The following is a 15,734-nucleotide window of genomic DNA, read 5'->3' on the forward strand; positions in this document are numbered from 1 at the left end:
TTTACACGCAGGCAACTCCACTAATGTTATGAAATATCCCACACAAAATACATTCTAGTCAAAGCTTTATTGACTAGATATAATATACATAGAAATATGTTCATCTATTTTGTTGTATAACCTTCCCAGGTCTGCAAACTAAAATATCGTAGAGCCTTTGAAATGAGAGGTATTCATTTATCATGTTAGTCTGAACATCTCTTTTTAGAGAGCATAGAGGGAACTCAATTTTAAATATTATACAGTATATATTATATCTTGCATCTTTTACATACAAACCCACAAAACAAAATACAGGATTTCACTGTATCAAAGTACAGGAAGTTATAAGATATTTCACCAGGTCAACACATTGGGAGTGTATTCACAAACATCCAGGCTGACTTGATTGTGTCAGTACATCCTCTCCAAAAGTAAAGATGGCAAAGAGCTTCATTATTTAGGTGGTGTTGGACAATGTAATAGTTCAATGTTGAGGGTTCTTATACTAATTTTAGTTAATTGGGGGAACAATGACAACTTTAGGTCTATTACAATTTTTCCGGGAGCCTTTTCCAAACATGCCATTAAGTCTTACTAATGTTCCACACTGGGACCGTCCCTTCCTTTGTCGTACCTCATCCATACTCTGCACTCCTGATCTCAAATCACAAAATGTTTCTTTTGGACTTCCCATCAGTGTTCTCTCCTCTGTATTTTGACAGTTGACATGTGTACATCATTAAGTTAATCTTTATAGAAGAAAATCTATCCATCATACCACTGACAGTATATTCTCTCTGTAGATTTTTAACCTTGCAAAACTCAAATGTTCCAGCATCAGGCATGCATCCTCCATGTCACTTTACCTGCTCGTATTACTATCTGGATGACACATGTAGAAATCAGAGGCAGTTACCAAAAGGCCATTGTCTTTATTACACCAACACATTGCACATGTCCAGGTTTCAGATGTTGCTTTACTGAGTGGAACAATTAATCTGTGTTTAACCACGATACAATATCATTATTTAACAACAGTCGCTGCAATGGTGATACAAAATATTCTACCCCCTAAAAATGCATTATAAAGATGTATCCATCATGTTTGCCATCATCTAACTTATATCATGGAATATTACAAAAACACTGTTTGAAAGTTTCTGTTTGAATAGTGCAGCTCTAATTGTACTTGTTTTATCACAAATTGTTATAAAAATGTCCCTTTAATGATCCTGTCACTCCTCTTACAGATACACAAATGCTGTTTTTATTCTGCATGTTTTCTTCTTTTCTACCAGGAGGGTTCTCAATCTGTCAGCTAACACCTAGCTAACACATACTGAGAACTCCAGATTGTCACCACTGTTAAACACTGTATATGTAGCTTTTCTTTGTGGGCAAGGGAACAGTACATGCATTCAGCTCCTACAGTGAACTACCCAACCTCGGAACAGAAGAGTCTTACTGTAGATCACTGTGCTAAAGTATGTCCAGGGACAGGATACTGACTATACCTCACACTCATAACACCTTTCGTATCCTTTATAACCCAGTGCAAACATAATGCAAATGGTCTATAACTATCAGTTTACCGTGTTAGTTCTACGCTAATGTCTGCATCACATCTGTAAATATTAAGCTGACAGTAAGTTATATAGTAACGTTCATACTATATTCACATGCACCCAAAATAGTTTATTTGACTATACCAACAGAAGTATTCAACACCTATGGTTTATAAAGAATAACCATCAAGTTTCAGTCAAGCACTATGAAGACAAGAAGCTGGAAAGGTGGTTTTGCTGCCGTTTTGGGAAAAGCAAACACTGCTTTGTGCCCTTTTCGTGGACCAGGAAACTGAAAAGGCTACAGATATACATTTGGATACATGTTGCTCCCTGAAATGAAGAAGGTATTTAAAAAGCAGAGCAAGTGTGGCAGGTAGAAATCCAGCACAGGTGAACGCTGAACAGTGTGTCCTCACAGCCAGCGCAGACAGGCGTACAGAACACATCATTCCTTTTTCAAGAAAACTTAATGTAGATATAAGCTAATTACATATAATAAACAGTCTGCCATACAGATGCATATCTTTTAAGATGCAAGTTAACTATGTGTTCTCCAATGGTACGTGAAGGATGTGAAAGACTCGGGTGATAAGAGCAGACTATAAAACTGATCCTGTGTGACTGTTTGGCACAACAAAAGCCAAGGTTTCAAACATTGGAGCTGATCTGAAGAACGATAGATGCTTCGCTGCTAATCCCTTCCCAGGTAAGTAGAGATAAACTGCATCACAGAAAAAAACACAACAAACTCCGCTCTCATTGTTCATCTCAACTCAGGTTAGAATATAGCCAGTGGCCACCCCAAACTCTGAATGGCCCAACGAGAGCCAATCAAAAATACTGTCATGTCGAGCGGGACACACCGGGCAGCAAATCAGAAGCTCAGGTCTCGTTTGACACGTCTAACTGGCTCATCTTATGCTGCAGGAGATGTTCTCCGATAACCTGCCTCTGGCTTCAGGTTGCTGCAGAGACTGTCATTTTGAGCAGAGGCTTGATGAGATCCCTCAGTCCTGATGGGTCTTTTCCTGAATGAATTTGTATTCATACTGAAAAAAAAGAGAACAAGAGCAGGAGAAACCGTTAAACACAGATAAGCTGAAACCAACATGAATCTCATAACGTGTGTAGAGTTTTGGCAAAGCAGATTTACTTAAAGGATTCATATTTCTTACCAAGGCTAGCTGTCGTCCTATGTTTCCCATAGTGATCACTCCTGCAAAGAAGATGCAAGGTAACCAGGAGCGAATATACAGGAAATCTGGGGAAGTATACCTGTGCAGAGAGGAAGCACAAGACAGCAACTCTGAATACATACAAACACTAAACTTTCATCTACATGTTGCTCTCATTATCTTGGTTTGACTGACTGCAATCTTTGCTTTGTTGGTGGAGGATGTAGCTACATACTGTACCAGTAACACTAGTTGCTGGCTGAAGACTGTGCTGCTATAGAACACTTACGGGCAAAACATGTAGCTATTGCAATCTACAAAGAATTACAGGATACAACGATTTGTTTTCTGTTGTAGTTCAGCTTGTTATCAAATTAATTCCGTTTCCTTTTTTAATGCGTTACTTTCTCATATCAGCTGTGTACTCTTCTTCTTGCCTGTATATGTTCCACTGTTCATCCATTTGCTTCCACACCGTATCAATATGCAAACTAGATGTGAGGGAACTTACTGAAAGACTCCATTATAAACCAGGAGTTGTGTGGCCAGCGTAGCCAGCAGGGCGATGCTGACTCCCAGGCCAAAACCACTGCGGGAGCGGTCGAATGTCCACCACAGGCCAATGGACAGCGCTGCCAGAGTCAGAGACAGCTGGACGTTGTTGGCAAAGTCCACTTTCTGACAGAGGTAGGGTCAAGGACCAAGCAGTCAGTGGCTGGTAGCTCTCAACTAGTTTACACAGCTGTGGTACAGTACAGTGGAGATATACAGTATGTACACCTTTTACCCAGATAGCCCTCAAATCAGAAGAATAAAAGCACTGCATTATTCTGCTAAAATACTGATACGGCAGTGCACACACAAACCACTGCCTGCATTCACAGGAGAAATATTGTAACTTATCAAAATCTTAGACAGGCTGGAGGTTTTTCCCAGTAACATAAGACTAGAAGAACAACAGATAAATACAGCCCCAAAACTTTAAGGATACAGCACTGGCGTGGTTGATGCCCACAAACACTGCCACACAGCGCATCACACTGGACCACTCCCGCTTGAACTTGTGTGGCTCACCCAGATGGCTGTCGATGCAGGGGTACAACAGGCCGATCACCGCTGCCAGGGGAATCAGGGAGACAGAATAAACATGGAGCAGAAAGTCAAGAGGCAACACAACCAACTATTATATGAATGGATGGGCCTACAGGCTCAAAGGGTCAGGGAGCACTGGGCGAGAGCCTCCGTTTGATGCGACTGTTAAAGATATGTTCACACTATGAGAGGTAAAGCATCGGGCTACATGTCCTTTTCAATGGAAGCCGGCAACATGAAGCTACAAACTGACGGTCAGTCTAAAGATTTTTTAGTAAAAATGGATATTCTTGGCGTTAGCCAGTTCCCAGTACTAATTAATGACAGATTAACGAGCGTTTGAGCAATATTTCAATACGTTTCGGCGCTAATGTAGCTGGACACGCTTGGCTGTGTTGCTGCTTTTATCGCTTGTGAACATAGTACAACATTTATTGTTGTAAAGTCAAACCAATACAAAGAGACTGGATGTACGTTATGCTACTCTACATAAAATAGTTGTCATTACTTCAGGTCACTGATTTGAACCTGTTTTTCCCAATTTCATGGTCAGTTTGTGCTGATGGATGCATGAATGAGTATGTATCTAATGTACTTCAACAGACATTGCAAATGATTTTATTTTCTTGCCAAAAGCTAGACACAGCCACTTGGTATTTTGAAAAATAAGAATTAATTTGTATCTCAGCTCACATCCTTATTACCTCTGACCAACCTAATGTGGCTTCAAAACAAATTAATTTTTGCACCGTCAACAAAATGCAATAGCCCTTCCCTGGGGGACGAAGCAGTGAGTGTGTGTGTGTTGTGTGTGTAACAAGTGGAAGCGACTGGTGTGTCTGGGGAGGAAGAGAGCCTCGGGCTGTTGTGCTTTGTGTTGATCCGCTTGGGAACGCTGCATTTCCATCCACAGCCTTAGACCCAGGGGACAACATTTCAATAATGCCAGCTAGTCGAGCCTGGTGGGCATGTTGTGCATTCATACGAGTGCGGTAATACTCCTGCGTGGTTCACAGATGATTTTAAATGCCATGAGCCATGCTTGCGCAATGGTGTATATTCTCATATAACTGCATAAAACAATTCTGCAATTCATATTTTTTCAGCCCAGTAAAATAAAAATATAATATATAATGAATTAAATTGTGGTACATTAAAGACTAAGTTAATCAATACAGCTCTGCATTGTTATTGTTATTACCCAAACAGTAAGGGTTAGAATTTGTGATTAAGTTGTCTTGTCATATTGTTATATATGATAGGGGTGGGGATCTTAGAGAATCTTGAGTACGTTTTCATTCTTGGTATCATGATTTGATTTAGAATAGATTATTTTGTTGTTTGTTGTTGCTGTTTTCAGGCTCTTAGTTAGGCCACTGAAATTAAATGCATGTTTCCTGGGGCTGAAATGTCTCATAATGTGACCTAAACAATTTTGTTTTTTACCACCGGTTTACAAACTCGTGAAAACACTGGTGTTACCGATCACATTTTACGAGAAAAAATATTTACCGATAACACTTGAAATCTGTAGAGCGCTTTATCTTTAACTTTGCACGGCTGTGTTTGACCTCTCCAGTCGAGCTTTCCCTGTGGGGCTGCAACTTAACACTCGGCATGCACGATAGTGGAAATAACTGACTGAATAACTTTGTTGAGATCTGGGCGAGGGATGCTGTAAAGCTCACGGTCAGACCTGCAATGCACCTTCACCCCCGACCTACAGCTGGTTGCGGCACATCGCTACGGGGACATACGCATGCGTTATAGGTGTTGGAGGATCCTCCCCTTACCAAGCGGCCGTCTCTGACCTAACGAGTTGAATCCCTGGGCTGACTCCTATCCCACGCCTTGAGAAGTGTAAAATAAATGGTTCATTATCAACCTGTGGCGGTTGCGTTTGCATGTGCACGACGCAATGTCGATGCTGAAAGGATATATCGTACAGCCCTAGTTTCCACCTGGCGCCACTGCAGCTGTTCCATTCCTTCCCACAACTTTACACCAAAAGTTCAGAGATTGCCTCATTAACAGGGTTATCTTAGTTCCCCATTAGCATTGGGTTTACGTTTCAAAACTTACCCGTTACTCTGTGCTGCTTTTGCTGTATGGAACTGACACTGTCCGTTTCTAATTGTAGTGTCCGTCTAGTCCGAGTATTGATAACGCTTTGTATTTAACAAAAAAAAAAAGAATATTTAATGAACGCTGGCGCTGATTTGTGAAAATTAACCCAAAAAATTAAAACGGTATCATTTTTTTCAGTGTATGCCTAAACACTGTAACACCGGTAAAGGTCCTGTCACACAGTTCTGTATGGCAGAAACGTATGCTGGCGTATATGAAAATGTGCATATACAACGTATATGAACGTATACAGAGCCTGTTGATAGCGTATCACGTACTTATACAAAACGCTGTGAAATGTTTTTGAACAGTCTCAAAAAAACGTTTCACGGCCTCAGCGTTCAACAATGTACACCAGCGTATTGCCGATATTCCGTATACAGTGGCATACGTTTCCGCCATACGCCGAAGGAATACGCTAGGAATGCGTGGGCATCTGTTGGGCGTTCGTCCTTAACACAGACTACTGCGACAAGCCTAGTGTATCCCATTCAGTGTCTGAAACCAATACGTTTAGCCACTTGGTGAGGGTAATTGTACTTTCTATTATATTGTGAAATCATAACACTTATACTGCAGTTTTGATTATATTGTAATGTCCAGTCAGCCTATATCAGTGGTTCACCACCCAGCTAGATTTTGATGGGGCCATCTGAACAGAGACTCTGCGCAGAACTCAGAGCTATTAAGAATGAAAATACTTCATGCCAGAACAAAACCACCATTCAGCCAAGTACCACCTGGACTTTTAATCCCTTCTCTCCTGTCCTCCCATCTCCTGCCAAATTAACGTAAAGATGAAAATAAACCAGATGGGACTTTTTTTCACTCATGCCACATACCTGAGGCCGTTCCACAGCAGGGCGGCACCCACCATGCGGAGGAGAAGATACTGCTGATGACATCGGGGGGAAAGAGGGTGACGTTTCTCTGCACCTGAAGTAAGTTCAGCACCAGGGCCAGGAAGACTCCAACAGAGAAAAGCATGGTCCCTCGGATCATCAGGTTGGTGCTTCTACAATGCAGAGCCAAAGGAGTGAGGGGACCAGAAAAATGCCTCCTACATATCCTCCCCCATAGCTGCGTTACGACAATGCGCATTTAAAAAAGAAAACATGTCCCTGCCTTTGGTCATCATGCTGTTCTTCTTAAAATGAGCTTATGTAGAGAATATGCAGCGCAAACCTGTTAGTGATGACTGAAATATAAGGGCCCCGGGAAGGCCGTGGCGTCTGCCCGGGCCCCGACCACTGCTGCTCGCCACTGGTCACTGCGCTGTCGCTCATGGCTGTCAGTGTTAGGGACATCCGTAAGCCAAGGTCAGGAAAACAAAGAATGGTGTGTGAAGTCTTTATCCGCCAGTGAGTTTAATGTCCTCCCCTGACATCCCAAACCAAGCTGAAAAACAAGGACAAGCAGGGAATCAAGAAAGACTTGAAAATCCAGCCTAAAACACAATTTACATCATGAACATATACATGGGATGGGACAACACAGGATCTTATAGCGGATTGGGATAAAAAACACTCAATAACAATAAATTGATTGTGGTGAATTTCCATTATCGTTAATCTCACATAAAATTAGAAAATATTTATCCTTAATCTATGATATTCCCTAAAAAGCATGTTCACTAATCAAAGCTGGATCATATGTGATGCAATAAAAATGTTTAACAAAATGTAAGGTAAAGTGATTCCAGTATGTATTAATGCTATTTTAAGAGTTAGAGAATATTTTGATGATTATCGGGATAATACTGTGAATCGCAATTCATTTTGAATAGGATAATCGTGACATGAATATTCATATAGTCCTATACCTAATATAAATACATCTGTCGTCCTTGCTAGGAATCAGACCATCAGTATTTAAGGTTAGGCTTATAGGCTCCTTTTTGACACGGGTGACACTTTTTGGAGTTGCCACATTTAAATGAAGCACAGACTGACTTAATGGTTAAAATAAACCTAAAGGTATGGATTGTATTTTTTATCTTGAGGATGGAGAATCAGAAACACACATTTATGTTGTAAAATGATGAAGATATTACATGCAAATTATTCTTAAGTCAATACAGGGTTTCCAGTAGAATTGGGCAAAATCCACAAAATGTGGTGAGTTATGTTTTATGGAGTAAATCTTGCAATATAATACATTTGTATTACCAACAAAAGTTTTGAAAAATATAGAATGATCATATTCAAGACCCATTGTGTAATCATCCATCCATCCATCCATCCATCCATCCATCCATCCATCGTCTACCGCTTATCCGGGATCGGGTCGCGGGGGCAGCAGCTCCAGTAAGGAACCCCAATCTTCCCTTCTCCGGGCCACATCCTCCAGCTCCGACTGGGGGATCCTGAGGCGTTCCCAGGCCAGTGAGGAGATATAATCTCTCCACCGAGTCCTGGGTCTTCCCCGGGGTCTCCTCCCAGCTGGACGTGCCTGGAACACCTCCCTAGGGAGGCACCCAGGTGGCATCAACTGGCTCCTTTCAACGTAAAGGAGCAGCGGCTCTACTCCGAGTCTCTCACGGATGGCTGAGCTTCTCACCCTATCTCTAAGGGAGACGCCAGCCACCCGTCTGAGAAAACCCATTTTGGCCGCTTGTACCCGTGATCTCGTTCTTTCGGTCATGACCCAGCCTTCATGACCATAGGTGAGGGTAGGAACGAAGATCGACCGGTAGATTGAGAGCTTTGCCTTCTGGCTCAGCTCTCTTTTCGTCACAACGGTGCGGTAAAGTGACTGTAATACCGCCCCCGCTGCTCCGATTCTCCGGCCAATCTCTCGCTCCATTGTCCCCTCACTCGCGAACAAGACCCCGAGGTACTTGAACTCCTTCACTTGGGGTAATGGCTCATTCCCTACCCGGAGTAGGCAATCCACCGGTTTCCTGCTGAGAGCCATGGCCTCAGATTTGGAGGTGCTGATCCTCATCCCAACCGCTGCACACTCGGCTGTGAACCGATCCAGTGACTGTTGAAGGTCACAGACCGATGATGCCATAAGGACCACATCATCTGCAAAGAGCAGCGATGAGATCCTCAGGCCACCGAACTGCAACCCCTCTCCTCCACGACTACGCCTCGATATCCTATCCATGAAAATCACGAACAGGATTGGTGATAAAGCGCAGCCCTGGCGGAGGCCAACATTCACGGGAAACGAGTCCGACTTACTGCCGAGTATCCGGACACAACTCTCGCTTTGGGCGTACAGGGATTGGATGGCCCTCAAAAGTGACCCCCTCACCCCATACTCCCGCAGCACCTCCCACAGTATCACCCGGGGGACCCGGTCATACGCCTTCTCCAGATCCACAAAACACATGTAGACCAGATGGGCGTACTCCCAGGCCCCCTCCAGGATCCTTGCGAGAGTGAAGAGTTGGTCCGTTGTTGCACGACCAGGACGGAATCCGCATTGTTCCTCTTCAATCAGAGGTTCGACTACCGGCCGAACCCTCCTTTCCAGTACCTTGGAGTAGACTTTACCAGGGAGGCTGAGAAGTGTGATACCCCTGTAGTTGGCACACACTCTCTGGTCCCCCTTTTTAAATAGGGGAACCACCACCCCGGTCTGCCCACCCCTAGGACACTGTCCCAGACTTCCACGCAATGTTGACGAGGCGTGTCAACCAAGACAGCCCCTCAACACCCAAAGCCTTCAGCATTTCTGGACGGATCTCATCAACCCCTGCGGCTTTGCCACTGTGGAGTTGTTTGACTACCTCAGTGACTTCCATCAGGGAAATTGACGATGATCCCCCATCAGCTTCCAGCTCTGCCTCAACCATAGAGGGCGTGTTAGTCGGATTCAGGAGTTCCTCAAAGTGCTCCATTCCACCGGCCGATAACCTTCTCAGTTGAAGTCAGCAGGGTACCACCCTTGCTGTACACAGCTTGGATGGTTCCTCGCTTCCCCCTCCTGAGGTGCCGGATGGTTTTCCAGAAGCACCTTGGTGCCGATCGAAAGTCCTTCTCCATAGCTTCTCCGAACTTCTCCCACACCCGCTGCTTTGCCTCTGACACGGCATCAAACCAATTCAAATAATCTTTGCTCTCCCATGCATTTATGTATTATATGCACCACGTCTTATTTTGGTGCTCTGCAGATGCAGATATGTCAATGTCATCAGAGAAATAACATGTTATTGTTGCATGTGTAACATTGCTTTTAAGTGGTTAATATTGTGGTAATAATTAATTATATGGTTGTTAACAAGCGGCACCACTTTTCCATTAACAACAGACAGGTTGCACTTTACTAAATGAAAGATGAGGCAGCGTTAGATAACCAACTGTTGGACTCCACTCACCTTTAGCCCCAGTCTTTGCCTCTCATGTAGTGAGAATACATATAGGCACACACTGGGGATTATTGGTCATCTGAGGTATAACTTTAAACACATCTCACTTTATAGCTTGTATTATCAAATAATAACTTAGCTATCGACGGAGATGCTATAGCAAATAAATGGCTACATGAATTTAGCCTAAACGCTAGTCATTAAACAGCGTCAACAGCATTTGCCTGTCTTTCACTAGCTACTCATTGATGATGAATACGTTTAAAAGAGGCAATGAAACACAAAAACACAGTGAACAGTAATAACGAAAGAGTAGTTGTGATGGCAGCGGATATGCTAAATTAGTTAGCTTGACGTAAATTTGCTATTCTGATTATATGTAATCGCTAACGTTAGCTAACCTGCATTTGTCATTAACAGCTAACATTACGAACACTGTCTGAGGTCAATCATTACACTTACCTTATGTTGACAGAGACGCTCCAATACAATTAGACATTTCATATGACATTTAAAATAGTTTAGCATACAACACTAGGCTGCAATACACGAAAATATGAATTATCCTTATGCTTCTCAAATTCTCTCCCTGTGACTACTTCCGGCTGTTGAAAATGAATGAACACCCAATCGGCGTCTAAAGCCATGACGTAACCACGTTACACAAGGCTGACGTTTCACGTGATTAGAGTTTAAAATCCATGGTTTAACCTAACCCAAAACAGCATTCCTGTCTTCAGAAATAACAAACAACTGGCTGATACATCATAAATAAGGATAATATTTAAAAATGTTCATTGTCAAATATTACATATTAATGTCATTAATTTAAGCTGAAAATTAGTGGAAATATTTTTGTTTAAAGTAGTATTTTGGAAATAACTACTGTATATGTTCTTTTCAAACTGTTAATAACAGTAACAACAAGTAATAACAGGTAATATTTTGTTAAATAAATTGTTAAAACTCCCCGAAAGGCTAGTGCAGCGATTTAGCTTTTAGACACAGAAAAATAAACAGCTGTAGGCCATGCTGTAGGCATTCTTCACACACACACACACAGCTTTTTTCCGCAACACATTTGATTTGCTCTTGTGGTCTAATAAGTTTACAGAGATGCAGAGGTGAGAAAGTCACGGTGCGGAGTGGATCACTTTTAATCCTCAATCCTATTTACACTCCATTTGGTATTCAGCATAGGAATGCTGCTCTTAATGGGGTTTCAGGCATTATATCTGGCTACACAATAGTTTGAATATAATCAGACTAACCATGGTCTTTCATTCCACCATAGCTCAGAGTTAACTTTATCACGGTTAACTGCAGTTTTCATGCTCAAAAATCCAAGTAGAAAAAGCTCAGAGCAAGATGCTGTTATTACCTGTGATGATAGAGATGAAGAGGAGAGTCATATGAAAGATGTTGTGGTTTTTTAAGGACTGAGGACTACTATTTTAGACAGAAGTTGTTATTTGGGAAAGAAAACTAAATAGATTAAATTAAACATATTTAGATCATAATGTTACACACCTGGCACCTGTAGCGAGATAAGACTTACAGAAATATAATCAGATAGGTAAATTAATTATTGAAATGTAGGCTAAAGTGAGTTTGGTTGGTTACTGGTCAAACATGTCTTTTGTGTACGGAGTTCAGTATTTCTAAAATCCTGGCTACAGCCTTGGCATGTGTGTTAAATGCCATAACTATACACACTGTTATGCATTAGCCATAGAAAATCTTGAAATATCATGAAATGTATATTTAAAAAGAAGGCAAAAGGGGTCATTTCTTTAAACATGGTCACTGTAGTTTTTAGAACACGTAATTCAAACAGGAGGAGATAATGCATTTGTTGGGACTATTTTCAGTTGATTATTCCACATTTGGTGCTGTAGTGTTTATTTTGGGCAGCAGGACTGTATTCATGTGTGTTCATGGTAATGAAGGAAAACGTCACACTGTGGCTCATGGATAAGTTGTTAATAGTTTTTGGACAACAATGGAGCGCTATTGCACAGAGGAAGTAGATACGTATATCAGGCTTTGATGCACACCATATTGTTAGTGGATACATTCATTTTTGGTTTGGCTCTGCACATGGGATTTGTTGACAATAATAAAAAGAGTGCCACCAACCCTTTGCTTTAATAAGCATTTTTCAAAGTCTTTTATGTTGTCATATCTTAAAAAGCCATTTTCCTTTGGGCTAACTTAACTGTGACTACAAATCAAAGCAAATTTCAAATCAATTGTATTTATATATATTATCACAAATGACACATTTGTCTCAGTGTGCTTTACAGACTGTACAGCATACAACACCCTCTGTCCTTAGACCCTCACACCACACAAGGAAAAACTTCCTAAAAGAAACCCCATAATTAAAGGGGGAAAATGGAAGAAACCTCAGGGAGAGCACTGAGGAGGGATCCCTCTCCCAGGACGGACAGACGTGCAAAAGATGTCGTGTGTACAAGATAAACAACAAAGTAAAAATACAACATCTAGGATAATACAGTAACCTTCACGGCCAGGCAGAAGGATGTGAACATGACTACAACTCACTATTATCAGACTCAGGCAGATACAGTGATTAATTTATGCTTTCGCCATTTATTTTTATCTAATTGGATGACTCGGCAGGTTCTATGCACGGTAGTGCTCACAGTCCCAAGGGAGACTCCCTTAACCCTAATAATTAAGGTGATAAAGGAAGTCTGGTAGGTAAGAGGAGGGTATGGGGGCTTTCGATTAGTTGTCAAGGGCTACTTGGAGGCCCCCTGATGCAGCCAGAGAACAGCCAGGGATTCAATTCATCATCCTGCCTGTGCTAAGGGCTTTTTCATTATCAGACCACTGAGTCCCACTGTCGGCTCCTTCAGTATAAATGTGAGTGATGGCGTGCGCAGGGTGGGTAGTGGGTGTGGATGCTGATGGAGGGGTGGGGCCAGGCCCTCGTCGTAAATGTCATCCCCATTGGACCGTTGCAGGTCCCAGCTCCAAAATAATAGGCCCTGTGACCTCTCTGTTGTCTATAATTAACCTCTAACCCCCTCCCTCCCTGCCTCACCCGCCAATCCCCAGACAGCCATGATGTGAGAGACACTGTTTGCCAAGCCACTCATACCTCGGCCCCCGATTCTCTCACTGAAGGCAGAGCGTAAATTGGGAAAAGGTTGAGGGAGGAACAAAAGAAAATGGCTGCTGCTCTTGTGTTCCAGTGAATGCATCACATGTTTGGGATGACCTGAGCACTCTGCATTATGAGGCCTAAAAATTCATCTTTTAAAATCATCTTTATCCGTAAGAATGTAAATCCGTGACAAGACCTGAGAAAGATTAGTCAGGTTTATAATGACATTCAAAAATGTGAAATCCTTTGTTTTTTATGTCAAAAATCAAAATAAAGGCTAAATTTAAATTCCTTCATACCTTTTTGTCAGAGCAGAGAATTTTATTTAAATTGTGCACGTTACAACAACCTACATCTACGGGGTAAGCAGAAGAAATGTGGAGGTCCCTCTCACAATGAGTGTTTGACATTACCGCTCTGTCTGTGTGTGTGCTTGACATGCTCTGAACCTGCATTAACCGCAGCTGTGCCATGTCTCCAGCAGCAGGGGAAAAGACAGGTTTGGACAGACAAGCTCGGCTAAAAACAGAAAAGAGAAATGAGCTGGAGAACACAGGTGCCTCCCCTGTGCAGGCATACTGACATTTACCACAACAACGTAACATCCAACAACAAATTGTGGCAAGGATAGATGTAGACTAAATAACCCCAAATCACAATAGAAAGTCAAATGATCCCTAATGGCTGGAGCTGACACCTGTACATAATGACATTTTGAGGACGCACATAGAGACAATTGCAGGACAAGAATCACACAAGGAGGAAATGAGACATAGAATGAGAGAGCTCTTCTCTGTCTTTAGCAGCAGTCATGGAGGAAAGGCATCTCTCATCTTCAGGCAGCGGAAACAGAGGGGAGTCATTTGTGGTGCATGATTGTCTGTGCAATTTTTTGGAACTATGAGGAAGAAATGCAAATGCCCTGTTGCTGGCAGTACCATGGAAGATATGCCAGCATGTGTGTGTGTGTGTGTGGCATATTGAATGGTAATGACAAAGCAGGCTATATCCCTTGTGAGCAGGCCTGCGGAACAATGATTACAGATTGGCCGGTGTGTCCTTAGCATCACAAGGGACTCTGATTCTAATGCTAATCAGAGCTGCTGCCCATTGAAATATATCTGTACTTGCAAGGCAGCAGGAAATAAGATGGAATATCCCAGTTAGACTGTAATTGTATAATGAAGCTTTGCTTATTTTGATATTTTAGCCCTCAGGAATTTATACCATGGCTTTTGGCAGGCTTAACCTATTGCACCACCTGCTGGCCTCAGGCTGGTACCAGTGATACAAACTGGGTTTTTTTCCAGGGCAATTATCTGCAGCCAGGCATAAAATGTTGATGTTTGAGCTTGATGTATTTGCGTTATTCAATTTGTTATTTGAGGTGGAGAGCCTGTTAAAGATGCTTCATCTTCCTCTGTTAGTTGGATCATACAGGCACGTGCTAATCCGGTCTCAATACAAATGACACATCTAGTGGGATTCATCCCTGGTTCAGGTTGTACCACTCTCATCCCCCCTGCTCCATCAGCCTGCATCAGTCACACCCACCTTTCCTCTTTGAATGTACTTTATTTTCATTCCGCAGAGAGAAACAAGAAGGAGAGCTGAGGCACAGTGATGCTCAGCTGCACTCTCAATGTAGGTTAATGGAAGGGAGGAGAGTCTGAGCTCAGGCCAGCTCTGATTGGCTGGCCCGACGACGTGCAGCTTCTCCGCAGCACAACCTGTCACTGTTAATCAGGGGCCATCTCTTAACAGCCAGCCAGGGCTATCGGAGAGGTGAGCCCATTGCTATTCAGGATGAAACAGATGATAAATCATTTGTACATAATTAGTGCTCAGCAAGGTTACAACTGACACGTATTTTCATCTTAATTAGGAGGGAAATTTGTTCCATTAATTTAATTTGGTGTGCATGAGCGCCTCTGCACCTAACTAAGTTAATCTTACACCTGTCAGGGTAGGAATGGAGTTGGGCCTTGGATTACAGGGAGAAATGGGTAAGACTCCTCTATCCTATCAGATTGTTTCACACACAGACCTCCAAGCCAATTGGACTGTAGTGACAAATAAAACTGCAGCTTTGAACATTTACTGCTGTGGGTTATGGGCAGTTAACAGCATCATTCTGTTCTTCAATCAGTGCAGCATTACTATGCATGCTGATAAATGAAATAAAACAACCCTTGTCTTCTGTCTCATCTCACAGTCATAACACACTTCAGAGATCAGTATTGCATCTCCAATGCTTTGCAGCTAGCCAAAAAAGGTAGACATAAATGCTCCTTGAGCCTAGAACAATTATTTAAGCAGATCTCACAAATGGGCAT

The 15,734-nt window shown here is 42.3% G+C and overlaps 1 protein-coding gene across 1 annotated transcript; it reads right to left on the bottom strand.

Annotated features, from left to right (window-relative positions):
* Window positions 1-894: 894 nt before the first annotated feature.
* On the bottom strand, window positions 895-10,892 carry insig2 (insulin induced gene 2). The gene is made up of 7 exons (XM_029459611.1): window positions 10,725-10,892; window positions 7,130-7,342; window positions 6,787-6,959; window positions 3,717-3,841; window positions 3,237-3,403; window positions 2,726-2,825; window positions 895-2,599 (listed from the first exon to the last, which is right to left on the bottom strand). The coding sequence occupies exons 2-7, from the start codon at window positions 7,249-7,251 to the stop codon at window positions 2,558-2,560; spliced, it is 729 nt and encodes a 242-aa protein (XP_029315471.1). The 5' UTR covers window positions 7,252-7,342; window positions 10,725-10,892; the 3' UTR covers window positions 895-2,557.
* Between the last annotated feature and the right edge of the window lie 4,842 nt (window positions 10,893-15,734).

The sequence above is a fragment of the Cottoperca gobio genome, chromosome 21 (assembly GCF_900634415.1).
Source record: "Cottoperca gobio chromosome 21, fCotGob3.1, whole genome shotgun sequence".
Taxonomy (NCBI): Eukaryota; Metazoa; Chordata; class Actinopteri; order Perciformes; family Bovichtidae; genus Cottoperca; species Cottoperca gobio.